Source organism: Dendrobium catenatum, unplaced genomic scaffold (genome assembly GCF_001605985.2).
Source record: "Dendrobium catenatum unplaced genomic scaffold, ASM160598v2 fragScaff_scaffold_157, whole genome shotgun sequence".
Taxonomy (NCBI): Eukaryota; Viridiplantae; Streptophyta; class Magnoliopsida; order Asparagales; family Orchidaceae; genus Dendrobium; species Dendrobium catenatum.
Window position 1 is genome coordinate 1,321,869 of NW_021318619.1, and position 15,596 is coordinate 1,337,464.

General features: G+C 31.6%; 1 protein-coding gene across 1 annotated transcript in view; it reads right to left on the reverse strand.

Moving 5' to 3' along the window:
- LOC110114546 (histone acetyltransferase GCN5) overlaps positions 1 to 15,596 on the reverse strand; it is a 49,967-nt gene that overhangs the window by 14,439 nt on the left and 19,932 nt on the right. Inside the window, exons 7-9 of the mRNA XM_020847463.2 lie at positions 10,414 to 10,513; positions 5,179 to 5,247; positions 2,204 to 2,258 (exon numbers count right to left, since the gene is read on the reverse strand). Coding sequence (XP_020703122.1) covers positions 2,204 to 2,258; positions 5,179 to 5,247; positions 10,414 to 10,513 — 224 coding nt within the window. The remainder of the gene's footprint in view (positions 1 to 2,203; positions 2,259 to 5,178; positions 5,248 to 10,413; positions 10,514 to 15,596) is intronic.

A 15,596-nucleotide genomic window follows, 5' to 3' on the forward strand; every position in this document is an offset into this window, starting at 1 on the left:
TCCTTGATGTGGCACTTTATTCTCCTCATTAACCCAATTGACTGTTACACTCTTTTCCTTGTATGCAAAAAATATGATATGTTCTCCTGTTATCTTGTCAACATCTTAAGTTAAATTGAAGATCTAAAATCAAATTATAGCATACCTTGTGTATGAGAAGACAAACATGTCGTTTGTGCAAGGACACTTACAAAAATTTAAATTAGTAGTAATTGTTCTTTCAGGGACATCATCACCAATATTTTCTCCAACATTTACATCCAAGGCCGTAAGGTTTTTAGAATGCTTCAACCACTATATCTTTGAATGCTTCAACCACTCTATATCTCAAGGAATTAATGGATCTTCTTTCTCCATAATTAATTCTCCGAATACCGGATAAACGCAACGGTTGGCTTTTCCTTTTGTTCTTTCCCTTAGCTTCAAACAATAAATAGCATAAACAAGAGCATTTATCTTTTGTCGCTTATATTTATTTCTTTTCTTAGTATGCACGTAAGTATTTTCATATTCAAAATAAATAACTAAGTACATACGTAATTTAAATTAACAAGGAGACAAGTACATATCTGTAAAAAAATGATCAAATATGCTTTAGGTGCTTTCACATCTAAAAGCGCTACATGTTAGGTTTAGCACTAGAATAGCAAACCTAGCCAGTTCTGGAGTGCTAAACCAAAATCGTCGCCACCATGAAATTAATCCATTAAAATAATCAATAAAAATAACCTGCCAACAATAATTCTTAAGAATACATCCACAAAGAACAATTAAGAAATTACGTTGAGATATTTTGTATCTTGTAATAATTGTCATTTCTTAGCCTATGTCACATTCAAAATTGTCAAACTGATCCAACTAACAGCCGCCAATTATGAGCACATTTCTATTTGGGCTCATTGTTGTCTTGCGTTCAAAGAGACTATTCCCATGTCAACAGCACAGGTAAAGTTTCTCTCATATCTCAATTGAGGGTTTAAGTAATAGCAAGCTGCATGTAAAGGGAAATGCAATTGGTGTCCATTTTACATAAATGTTGTCCACAATGGGTTTATAATTTCTCTTCACCTCTCCACATGCTTTTGTTATCTCTTCTTTTGTAGTCTCCATCATTTCATGCAAAAAATGACATTGCTGGCCTCTTCTCAAAATCAACTCTCTCTTATAAAACCTTGACTAGAGGAATAGTGGTTTTGATGCTGCCTAACCTTGGATTCATAAAGAATGGTGTCTTTTGCAGATATGCCCCATATTTTACCTAAGGACAATTGTTAAATTTTACAAGACGAGAAGATAGATTGAAGGCCTAATTTTACTTATTGCTGCTTCGTAATGTTAATAAGCATGGTACAAAACTTTTAACTGCGAGATGTAGATTAGCAATTATTGTGGAATGTCCTCATCAAGTTTCAGACCCATCCACTGTGCGCTTAGCTCTGGATAATATTTTTTTCTAATAACAGTAATGTTCATTTATTCGAAAGATAAAAGCAATAACAGTATAAATAATGAAGACATGAAAGAAATCTTAAAAATCAAGAATACTTGTGAATTTGTGGGACTAGCTATAGACTAAGAGGTGGAGGCAGCATGAAGAGAGAGACTATGAAGATAAAGAATTGATAGGCATTCTTGAGAAAAAGCTTGTAAGTGAGACATAAAAAGCATCAGGAAAAAGAACCAAGGAGAAGCATATAAAAAATTAGACAGCGAGGGAACATAAAGAGAAGTGACTAGCTCCAATAAGAGAGAATTGAGAAGCAAGAAGAAACGACTCAATGAATACAAGAATAAATGAAAAGTGTTTGTGCCTAGTTATTGTGACTAGCTCCAACTAATCAACCATGCACGAATCTACTTGTCGTTGCAGGCTATATACAAGTTTCATCCTTTTTGAACTTTTTTATCAATTACATTAAGTTAACTAACCAGAAAAAGGTAAAATAGTAAATCAAATTTCTAGGCATGATTCATTAATACTTAACGTATCATATAATCAGATTTCACAAGCATAGATATAAGTATATACGAAATAGCAAAAGCAAACTGTGTTACTCACATATACTAAAAGTACTTAAGAGAAGTTAACAAGATTAAAAACTAAGTATGATAATCTTGAATTCAATTGTTAGATTAGCTCTGAAAGTATGAAAAAGTATTACACGGAATAAAAGAAACAGGGAAACTGCAAGCAATTACTCACTCAAACCAGGAATATCCTCAACTTTGAGAATCTTTCTAGGAATACCAGCTTCCTTCTGAAAAAGAAAATATCTTAACAGTAAGTATGATATGCAGCATATGATAAAAATAAACAGAGCAGAAACGATATCCAACGTACAAAAGAAAAAAAAAAACTGCTGACACTTAATGCACAATTCCAATGATGTTAATGGATCGCATTGTTATTTAAAGACTTAAGTATTCATTATTAACTTTATATCCAAATTATATTAGATTTATCAAATTAATTAACTCTATAATTCAAACAAATAACTAATCCTAACATTTCCATTCATTGATGATTTTTTTAGAGAGTGAATTACAAATTCATAAAATTACTATTAGCAAAAAAGGTTTATATTTTTTTTTTTCTATTCCTTCAACCATTTAAAAAAAAAAACAAAACAAAACAAAATAAGCCTTCAAGACAAGATCAACATTGCACATATATTTGATAATTTTCTAAGATATTTTTACATTGTTGTGCAGTTTGGTTACCAATTTCAAGCAGGATTTAAGATGGATTTAGACTATCCAAACATTGTTTCTAAATCTTGGCTTAAGTAAATTCTGGATTTACAATGCAGTCAAGATTTCTCATTATATATATATATTATTTTCTTGTGTTTTTGGATGCTATGGAATTTTATTTTGTATGCCCCGATGATAGAAAACAACCCATGATCATGCCGAGTTTGGTGCTCTCAGGTCAGTTCACACCATTGCGCTTCCACTTGTGTGTTCTTGCTCATTTTCTCCAGCTAATTGCTCGGTTTCCCTTCCACCAGTATCTTTCTTATCTAGTTAAAATCAGTTTTTGATGAGTGAAAACAATATAAAATTGAGGGTTTCTTCTTAGCTTACGAGCTGTCTTCTCCGGAACCCCAGTTCTTCTCGGTCTTCTTTCTACTTCTCTCCATGATTTCCCTTCTGCCTGTACCTTTCTTCTCTAGTTAAAAACAGTTTTTGGTGAGTGAAAATAATATAAACCTGAGAGTTTCTTCTTAGCTTGCGAGTTGTCTTCTCCTTAACCGCATTTATTCCTCTCGGTCTTCTTTCTACTTCTTCTTTCCACGGTTTCCCTTCCACACGTACTTTTCTTCTCTAAATATTGTGAGTTGTATGGTGTTTTGTGTGATATTCTATTGGTATTTGCTGGAGGAGCATAGACTTGTGCTGGATCATAATTTCTTTGGTGGATCTCTTGTTTGTCCTTTCCTTTGAGCGCCTTCTCTAGTTTGTGTTTTCATGTGAGGTGCCAATTTGTCGTTGTTCTAAGGGTAATATAATTTATGTGTATTAATTTTTTCTTTCTTGCATGACATCCTAATCATTTTCCCACATTTGTTTCCTACAAAGTTTCCATCATTCGGTGTTTGTTTATGTGATATTGAAAGGAAGTGTATTATTTGCATGCCTAGTGTTCTCCTACCTGACTTAAGAACTTAGGTTGTATCAATTTGGTATCAGAGATGAAACTACAGGAACTAGAAAAACTCCATATGAAAAATGCTAAATACAAGATTGCGACCAATATACATCAGAGAAAATGTTATTTTCAAGAAGGAGATTTAGTTATGGCTTACTTTCGACGACAACGTTTTCCTGTTGGTACATTTGGCAAATTAAGCCAAAAGAAACTTGGTCCTTTCCAAATTTCGCAGATTGGGAACAAATGCTTATATATTGGATCTCGCATCTTCTGTTGGAACTTCTCTTGTTTAATATTGTTGATCTTACTGCATTCGAGGGAGAGAGCCGACTGATTCTGTGGACATAGAGACTTTTCCCCTTACAGTTCCAATTCAAACCAGTGATGATCTTATAGATGATTTTTTGGATATTCGTACTACCCATATAAGACATGGAGTGCATCGACGATTCTTGGTTAGATGGAGTGGACATCCTCTAACTGATTGTACTAAGATTGAAGCTGAGGAGTTGCAAGTTCATCGTCTTAATATCTACTAGCATATTACAAAGACGTCCTCATCAAGAGATGAGATTCTTCCACCATGGGAGAATTGATGCAGTCAAGATTTATCATTTTATGATTTTTTTAATTTTCTTGATGTTATGTAATTTTATTTTGTATGGCCCTATGATGGAAAACAACCCATGATTATGTCGGGTTTGATGCTCTCAGGTCTGTTCACAACTTTTCCCTTCCACTTGTGTGTTCTTGCTCCTTTTTTCCTATGGATGCTCAGTTTTGCCTATTGTATGCTATGTTTCCCTTCCGCTTATATCTTTCTTCTCTAGTTAGAAGCAATTTTTGGTGAGTTAAAGCAATATAAACCTGAGGGTTTCTTCTTAGCTTGCGAGCTGTCTTGTCCCTAACCCCAGTTCCTCCTCTCAGTCTTCTTTCTACTTATTCTATCAACGGTTTCCCTTTATTTCTTACTATGTTTCTATCATTTGGTGTTTGTATATGTGATATTGAAAAGAAGTATCTTATTTGCATGCCTAGTGTTCTCCTACTTGATTTAAGAACTTATGTTACATCAATTTAGCAGGATTTTGATAAATTTTGGCTCAAATTCAGAATTTATCAAATCTTGGAAAGAATAATAATAAAGAAATTTACTTCAGCACTATTTACCAAGTTTTTTTCAATCTCCTAAATTTTCCAATCTACAACCAAACGGTCCGTAGATTTGGTTGGATTTTTAAGCATTGGGCGACCATATAGTTTTACAATCAGGATTTATTAAATCGAAAAACATCCTATTTGAATAGAATTTATCAAATATAGATATACTAAATCCTATTTTACAACCAAGCAAGCCCTTATTTACATGCAATTTAGAGGGTAGAATAAAAACTCATTGCAGATGATTGAAAACTCATTGCTCATGTAAAACATAGGAGGTGAGGTGATGAAAGTATTATTGCCTGCCCTTACTAAATTTTAAAGTAGAATAAAAAAAATGGTAGAGAAGATTAGAAACAAACCTTTTGAAAGTCAATGCCAGAATAAACAATATGGCAGTTTGATAATTCTCTGATTTTCTCATCAATTGCCTGTAGTTTGAAATAAATAAAAAAGTCATACTCAAACAGCCTGTGTAATATCAGTACAAGATGAAAATTTAAAAAATATTATCAATGCAAAATTTAAAAAAGATAAATGCCTAAGTAAATGAAAAATTTGTCCACAACAACACCAAAACGGTACAAACAAATGAAAGAGGAGAAAATGAACAAAAAAGCAACAATGGCATGCAAAAACGTGATTGATTTGATGTGATTGTATTGATCGAGCTTGTTTGTTTATGTGATTGTATTGATGCTTGTTGTGAGAACTTTTGTAAGATCACCTATAGTCCTAGTTGGTTGTCCATGTGCTTGGCCTTAGGGGATTTAACTTGAGCATATTCAAACATCTTCTAAGCTTTCCATTCTTTATCTTGCTAAAGGACGTTCTAGAGCTAAGAGCAGAGGAATTGATCTTCTCCTTTATTGACTTGTCCAAGGAGATCGAGCATCTTAGCTCCTCATGAATATTGTTTTAGCTCACCGATTGCGCTTTTAGGCTTGACACACCACAACACCTCAAACTTATTCTCAAAGGGGCACATTGACTAACGGTTTCAAAATTGAAAATAAAGATCTTCTGTTCTTGCTTTTAGAGATGAGCGCTTTCCCACTTACCTCTTGAAATCTTAAGGACTAGATGCCTCTGACTCATGCTTCTGGAGGAGAATGCAAGTGGCAATAATTATAGCAGTTGAAGTAACAACCCACTTGGGAAGAAATTGAGTAAAGGTGTTTTAAGGGTCCAACCCCACCCCCACCCCCTTGCAGCGAGCACCTGTAGAGTATTTGCAGGCAGCCTATCGACCAAAGCACAAATAAAGAGAGCTCGCATGACTAGCAAAATATGGAAAGAGAAATATTTCTCAAAGGAGTCATTAGAAATTTGTGCTCATAAAAAACATCGTCTAATATGACAATTTCAAGAGCGGTAGAGATTTATTTTCAAGAGACAAATTAAATGGTAATAAAACATTACCAATTAATTCACCTTCTTGTAAGGACTTCACTTTTCTAGTTTGAAGGTTTCCTAATGACATAAGTCCTCTTGATTAATTACCACCCTCATAAAAGAGAGTGCTTTCAATTAGGAAAAACAATATAAACAATTTTATAGATTGGTAACTACAATTGCTCTCTGGATCTCTTGAGTATTGATATGAGATGCTCTGCTCTTGTGCTCAAAAGTGTTTGGTCAAGGATTGTCAATTATAATTCAAATGATTTCATCTTTTTGAGTACCCTAATTTATTTAGTCGGAGAAGTTAGTCGACCTAGCCTACCTACAAAATTCTTGTTCAGTCATAAGTAACTTCATCCAATGAGACTTTATAAAGTGGGAGTAAATAAGGAGTGAGAGATCAATTTTAGATCAACTCAAAATGACAAAAAACTTTATACTCTATCAGATGCCTCGAGCAAAGCTAGAAAAGCCTAAATGCATGACATCATAGAATATATGTAATTTGTCCTTGACTACAAGTGGGGTAAAATTTTATTTTCAAGAGACAAATTAAGTAGTAATAAAGCATTGCCAGATAATTTGCATTCTTGTAAGGGACTTCATTTTTTTGGTTTGAAGGTTTCCTATTGACATTAGTTCTCTTTATTAATTAACGCTCTCATAAGGTAGAGCACTTTCAATTAAAGCAAAAAATATAAATTGCCTTATAGTTTGGTAGCTACAATGGTCTCTGGCTCTCCAGTGTACTGATATGAGAAGCTCTGCTCTTGTGCTCAAAAGTGTTTGGTTAAGGATTGATGACTCGTAAATTAAAATCACATAATTTCATCTTTATGAATATCCTAATTTATTTAGTCGGGGAAGTTAGTCGACCTAACCTACCTGTTGGTGATGCATTGGGCAGAGAGAGCAAAAATCATATACGCTTTTTTAGCATGGCAGAGGAAACTCGTCAACAACATTTGCGACACGACGGGGTCATCACTAAAACCCTATTTACAATGTGGTTGGCATGACAAGCAATATCATATATGCTTTTTTTAACGTGGCAGGGGAACTAGTAAGCAATGGTCGCGACGCAATAAGTAAACCCGACATGCTTTTCTTAATGTGGTAGGAAAATTTATATGTTGTAAACTCTTGTATAAGTACCTCGTATGGGCCTTTCTTAACGTTGTAAGATTTTTGAGAAAATTTTGAACCTTGTGTTGTAGGACACTAACCATAAACACCTTTTTTTTATTTTAGGAAGGCCCAAGCTCCCCATAGATTCTACATATGCAGGGGAGACACTAAGAGGCTAGCATAATTTAGACTAAACAGAACTCTAAAAAGGCACATAAGTCCTAAAATGAGAAAAATGCAACTAAATAAAATGATGAAATCGTTAAACACTTAAAATGCCATGCAATTAGGTCTACGAAAAATATCGAACAATGAATTGAAAATACATTTGCAAGTTAACTAAAAATGCAAACAAAACCTCACCGCTACACACAAAATCCTCAAGAACTCATAACAACGACTCAAGTAAACCAAAGATGTGAAAAATAAAACATCATCCACTCATATTTATAGGGAAGAAATGAACTATATTGAAACCCACGACATTTTTAAAAAATTATATTAAAATGATAAAATGACATAATGTAAAAAATATGTCGCTCCAATTCGTTCTAAAATTTGTCTTCTTTACCACAAGATCCACAAAACTTTTATACAAGCGAACATAAAACAATTATTTAAAACTCAAACTGAAAATTTTAAATTCAAACACCAAAATTTAGATAATTTTAACATTATAGGTAAATTTCACGAGACAGCATCCAACTCTAATAAGATCTCAAGATTCATGCAAGTATTGTAATAATTTCAAAATTAGTTCCTAATTAAACCAATTATGCTACATGGATCGAAGTGTTGGGCATAAAAACACTAATAACCAAGTTGAATGTGGCAAAAAAAGAATACTAATATGCATGCATAGTACACCGCAAAGAATAGAGTGAAAATTATTATATTATCAAGATGATGGGAGTAACACTTATTTGAGATAACGTCATAGAAATAAATTTAGGCTATTTTGGCATCTAAAGCACATACTAAAAGATGCTCCAATAAAATAAGGATATATATGTTTAAGATGAAAAGATAGGAAAATAAAAGAGACATATCAAAAGGAACTTAATTAGAGATCGTGCAAGAATACACGATAGAGTTAACACCACATGTAGCATCAAGAGTAATAATAAAGGAGGATTCGAAGTCGATTCCAAATGGTTGGGAAAAGGTTAATGTTGATGTTCATAGATTTATGACTTAATTAAGTTAAATTAATTCTTGGCCCACCAATTGATAAATGAATTAATTTAAACTTTCCACCCAACATATATTAATTAGTGACTATACATTATAAATGTAAGAGAGAACTCACACGAATCTCAAACTTAAACAACTAGTAGCGGAAGATTGATTAAGCTCAATCTAGCTCAAGTGCTAATCATGAAAAATCTTATCTCAATCCTAGATCAATTTGCATGCTGACACCATTTAATCAAGATTAGGGAGGTTAAGTTTGGAAAATCAAATTTAAGCTTCTTATAAAAAATTCCTACTGAGGCATGAAAAAAAAGATGAAAATATCCAAATTCACATATCCAACAAAAGAAAGGTTTAGGATGATGGCAAAAGTCAGCAAAAGGATGCAGGAGATGGCATTGAGGGTGGAGAATGGGCAACCTAATGAGGTAGGGGAATGACAAGTGTTAATTAGTTTTCTTTGAGCTTCTAACTGTTCCTATATGGTCCATACTCGTGTTAGCACAAATGTCATTATAACTTTTAGTCCAATTATGCAAGATAACTATCATGTCATAACCCGAATGAATATATGAAATAATAAGATCCATTCTTAATAATATCTATATTATTAAACTTTTTCCATCAAAATTGTGCCACTTGATTATTTTGTCGGTGAAGTCAAGACTTATGTTATTATAGATTTCATAATGATTTTCTAGTCAATAATCATCATCATTAACCTTAATCCAACTATTTGGACTCGGCTTTATGAATTCTCATATTCTTATATTATAGTGATTACTACTGAGTACAAAAAAGTATTAAATCTATTATATGCAAATCAATGGTAACTTCGATCAACATTACAATTAGTCTACCCCTCTTCTTTACATTCCTTCAATGCTAACTTTAGCTTTCTATCTAATAGGTGCAATTTCTACCATTTGTTGTACTTGTCCAAACTACTAAGGCAATTCTCAACTACCCTATTTTCAATAAATAGTATTCCAACTATCATAACATAATCGTTCTTAAATCTATCATTAATATTATTGTTAAAAATTCATCTTAAGATTATTTTTTCTAACACAGTCAACCAAACTATTAATGGACTTTTTATATCCCTAAACTAAGATACACCCGCATAGTCAGCCTAATTACAGCTTTGTAAGTTTTCATGATATTCTCCTCATACATACTCCTATTGTGGCACTTATACATTTAACAACTAAGCTTTAAGTATATAAATTATAAACTAATTTATATTCCTAATCTTCTATATACTAATCACAAGATTCCTAGATTATCAAACTAAGTCAACATGATATGTTTTGGTGATATTAATTAATAATTGATAATATCACATCTACTAAAATTGAATATCACGTACTAAGAATTTATTTTACTAATCATAATGCTTTAAATTCTAAACAATTTTCTCTATCATTTTAAATTTCAACTTATTTAACAAACATCTCACTAGTTAGAACTATATTATCTGCAAAAAACATAGATTAGAGGACCTCACTTTGAATATACTTTGTAAGCATTTTCATAGCCATCACAAAAAAAATTTCCCAGCAATTTATAATAATAAACATGTCCTATAATATAAATGTTCTCCGCATTTACCAACTCCAATAGAAGTCTACAAACTATAACCTTAAATTGGTCCTTTCAAGATGTGTTGTAACTTAGTCTTTAGAGCAAAATAATAGTGTGCTTTCAACTACAAGAATATCTGAGTGCTTAGAAAAATTAGTCCAAATATAAGTCAAATAGAGCAACCCACAATCATCAAAGGATATGGAGTCCTGAGTATCCCAATATAATAATAAGAAAGAAAATAATAATAATAATAATAATATAAAAAGGCATACATCAGATACCTGCCTTTGTCGACGAACCATTGTTGATAAGTCAGTGTACGGAAGCTTTGGATCAATTTTGCACTCCATAAGAATGCCTCCATCATAGTCCTTGATGTAACTTAAAAAAAAGATAGCATGGTCTTAATACTAAATAAGCTTAAGAGCACACTAATCTGAATTAGACAAAAAATTTGAAAGAAAACTAATATAAAAAACCAATACATGAGAAGATAGGGAAAATTGGCACAATTTTTTACATATTCATTAGGAGGATGCTTTCCAATGTAAAGGCTCATTATTTGGTTATTTTTTAGTTTCATAGTGCAGTGTCCCTGCAAAGAATATAATAAAATATTATTTTCTAGATTCCTCAAGCCTAGAAGTGTGATGTCATTCGATTTTGGGCAATGAACCTTGGAGTTTTGTATTAGTTTTGAGTCTTATGCCATAAGACGTAGTTTCCTAACTGCATACAGTCTATATGTTATACTTGTATCATATACATTATCTCTTCTCCATGACTTATCAATATGTGCAACTTATCTGCTCCACTAATTCTACCAAGTTTATCATAGTGATATTTGCAACTTATCAAAAAATTTATTTTGACCAACATATATGACTTATTATGCCAAGTTTATATTTTGAATTTTTCTAATTAAAAATCTATGAGGAACTTGGTGATCATAAAAAGGGCTTTGAAGCATATAAAACTTGATCAATCATTTTTTTAAAATTCCTTCTAATTTTGAGAGTATGTTACCTGAGGAAGTGGAAGACTTAAAGGTTCTTATGATTACAAGTGTAAAGCTTGATTCTCTTACCTTGGGATTTTAGTTATCTTAACATGCATTCATTTTATTATTGGATTAAAACGTGATTGATTTCAGTCAAGTTGGGTATAATTGATTAAACACGTGCCTAATGCCCAATTAATTGCATTGTTTTCTTAATAGTTCCTAATTTCTATACATTGTTTTTTGTAGAACAATGTTTAATTATTGGGTCAAATTTCTAAGCATTTTCAAATTTCATCTTAAGTAACTAAAAAAATTGTTCAAATTAAGAGTTTGTAATCTATGAATTTATGTATTTTTATAATTTTGTGCAATTCGTTGTAAATCCGCAATAACAAATGCTAAATCCTAAGATGTCATACATCAAATTGGTATTTGAGTCTAAGATTATGTAAAAATGTTGTTATTGTTGTTATTGTTGTTATTGTTGTATCACGTTCGTATTCAAGTAGATATGATTTCATCATAAAAGGAATTATATCAATATATTGTAAGTTACTTGTGGCTAAATTATTGAGAGTTATTAAAGTTGCCCTCTTAGACAATGATAATGATGACATTTAATATTATCTTTTTTATTGATCTAATGTAAGTACGATGTAAATACATGCGGCTAAATGAGTATAGTACTACTGAAAAGATGATAATAGAGTAGGCAATGCACTTTAATTTGTGAATGAAATATTTTGCAAACTTTTTACACATGCTTCATGCCAGCATAATAGCTTTGTGTTTGGGATTTAAGGAGAATACATAATCTTAAAAAAAAATTCATGTTCTCTTAGATCTTGACCTTTTAGGACTTATTTATAATTATATGCGAATCTATAACATAGACTAAATGAATGGTCTTTTCCTATTAATTGTGATCAGCTGTAAATTAGGGGCTGCAATGAATGGGGTGTGCCATGTAGCTGAGTATTGAGCAATATGTTATACTTGCTACTTATATGTACTAAGTTTTCTCCAAAATATATATATATACTATCGGGTCCTCATACTTTACCAATGATGTTCAATGACTAGTGGCTTAACAAGATGTGTATTTAGGGCAACAAACATGAGTAATCTAGTCATATTGATTTTTTTTGAGTTTTTTAAATTAGAAATCTACGGGAACTAACATATTTATAGTTAAGAAGGTCACTTTTATCAATAGAAATTATTTAGAATGTATATTTCTCTTTATTTCTTAGGAGGGGTAGTTTTATAATTAGGTGACCTAAGAGTTAATTGATGTTTTCCAATAAACACCCAAGATATCTAAAATGTGTACTCTTATTAATGACTTGATCGCCCAAAGTCACAATCCCCTCACTAGGTCTATTACTACTAAAATTACACTCCATATATTCCGTTTTAGATCTACTCAAGCGAAAATCATTAGACTCTAAGGTTGACCTCCATAATTCAAGTTTACCTTCAACTCCCCCTCTAGTTTTATCAACAAGAAGAATATCATCAACAAAAAGCATACACCAACGTACATCCTCTTACAAATGTCTAGTGAGAACATCCATGACAACATGACCCGATTATAATACGATTTATATTTGATATTATTAAATCTAAATTTACACTAGTTTAAGCTGGAACATATTCATGAAATTGAACCTAAATCAAGCAAGAGATCAAACTTAAATCAAAATTGAGCATAATAATACATTATTTATGAGCATAAACCTCAATTAAACATAAATTTAAAACAAAATTTTAGCATGAGATAAGTTTAAATCAAAATCTAAATAAAAATCTGGAAATATTCTAAACTATGAAACTTTATAAAACATGCTCATTAAAGTTGATAAAGCAAATGTGGAATCAAGTAATCTAGACCCTATAAAATATCTAGCATAGCTCTATCTATGAATAAAACTAATCAATGATGTTTTTGGTTCTTGTTAATTTTATCAAAATTGCTCTCTAGATTATCATCCATATGATCCCTGATCATATGTGCAATCAAGTATGCTCGCGTTGTACTGTTAAATGAATTGCGGAACAATGTTTTTGGCATAGGCCTATGTGATTACACTTTCTAGAGTCATTTGGTTTCAATTTGCAAACAATTTCAACTTTTTCTTCGCGCAACGAAGTCCTTTTATTAGTGTGCTCTATACTCGATATAATATTTTATGTATAGTATTTCATAATTTTTTAAGCATAATATTGCATTGGGCATCAATTTATTATGTGATTTAATTTGAACTAAAAATTTTGAGTTATTTATAAGTATGCCATTGAATTATAAATATTCTAAATTTCCATTTTTCTTATTTTCACTCATTTGGATGTTGTTTGGAGATAGGAAGAGGAGAGTACAAGAGCTCTAGGCCAAGAAAGAGAGTTTTTTTAAATCCAATTTAAAAAATTGATGTAGCTGGAATAATTGTTCCTTATGAGGTAGGATAATTCTCCTCTCATTATTTTCAATATTTCATCTCTCGAATGATTTTTGTAGATAATATATGATTTGATTGACCTTTCAAGATTATAATGATTTTCACCTGACATTATTGTGATAGAAAGTCCCCTATACATTTATGTAAATTTCCTATGTAATAGTACCATTGTTGGCAAGGGATTTCTCAATTTATGTATGTCCTATGCACTTTCACCATGTAATTTGACAAGTACATTAATATTTGTCGGGGTTATTGATCAAAATCTATGATTGCTCGTTAAAGACATAAAAGTACGTAATATGCAATGCATGCAACATGTTGTAATAAAGAGGATTTTGAGGTGTGCATGTTCCTACATGTTTATAGTGATCTCTGTGTTCCCACATAATTTGTATGAGTATGGAAGTAATCCTACATGTTTCCCCTACAGCCTTGCATTGAGAATCCTAAAGTGCATATGATCTTATTATTGACCACATGCTTTTTGTTACTATACATGGCATATTGTTTGATTCTCATGGTGTGATTAAGACATTGCATAATCTCCACGTATGCCTTTACTATTTACCATGATATGAAGTTTGTACAAGCCTTATTGAGTGGCACATGGTGTTGGCCTCCTTATCAACTATCTAATATAAACCTAAATTAATATGATGTTATGTGATTTTTCATATGCATGACTATTTGTATTTCTTAATAGTGATTCCCAACGCATGGCATAAGTGTTTATCCATCTGCATCTTCATGACCATAAGTTTTGATTTAACCCATTTAAGATATAGCATGGTGTTTGGCATAATAATGTGATGTGATATCGAAACAAGCATAATGATGTGTTCATAATATCATTAACTGAGATCGTATATTTGAGCGTTATATTCATTAGTGTATATGACTACTTATGGAAATTCTTGATTATTTAAGAGTCATAGTCCATGATTTTATAATGATTATTGTGCATTATATTATATGATATATGTGCTTGTAGCTATAATATAAGTTTGCAACCCATCATTATTTGTTTATTATCATGTGAGTATCACATGTTGAATAGCTTGCATGATTTAAAGTTGTGAATAAAACTAATTTGTATGAAGAAGGTTGATCTACTTGCCTAAGAAAGGGAAATTCCACAATTGGCATATAAAATTATACACATTATATACTTGCATACCAATTGATCCAAAATCAAGCCAGTGGATACTTGATAATGATATATTAGAAACAAGTAATGTGCATGCTATAGTAATGCACACACTAGTCAGTGGACATTTATCTTAGGTACCACTCTAACTGACAAGCTCGTCAACAGAAACCAGTAATAAAAAATCTAGCCTTTGTTTCTTTAACTCTTATCACTAGAGTATGATTGTTGTTCTGAATATTATATTGTGTTATCAAGATGAATCATGTAGCCGACCCCACATAGTGAGATAAAAGATTGATGTTGTTATTGTTGTATCACGTTCGTATTCAAGTAGATATGATTTCATCATAAAAGGAATTATATCAATATATTGTAAGTTACTTGTGGCTAAATTATTGAGAGTTATTAAAGTTGCCCTCTTAGACAATAATAATGATGACATTTAATATTATCTTTTTTATTGATCTAATGTAAGTACGATGTAAATACATGCGGCTAAATGAGTATAGTACTACTGAAAAGATGATAATAGAGTAGGCAATGCACTTTAATTTGTAAATGAAATATTTTGCAAACTTTTTACACATGCTTCATGCCAGCATAATAGCTTTGTGTTTGGGATTTAAGGAGAATACATAATCTTAAAAAAAAATTCATGTTCTCTTAGATCTTGACCTTTTAGGACTTATTTATAATTATATGCGAATCTATAACATAGACTAAATGAATGGTCTTTTCCTATTAATTGTGATCAGCTGTAAATTAGGGGCTGCAATGAATGGGGTGTGCCATGTAGCTGAGTATTGAGCAATATGTTATACTTGCTACTTATATGTACTAAGTTTTCTC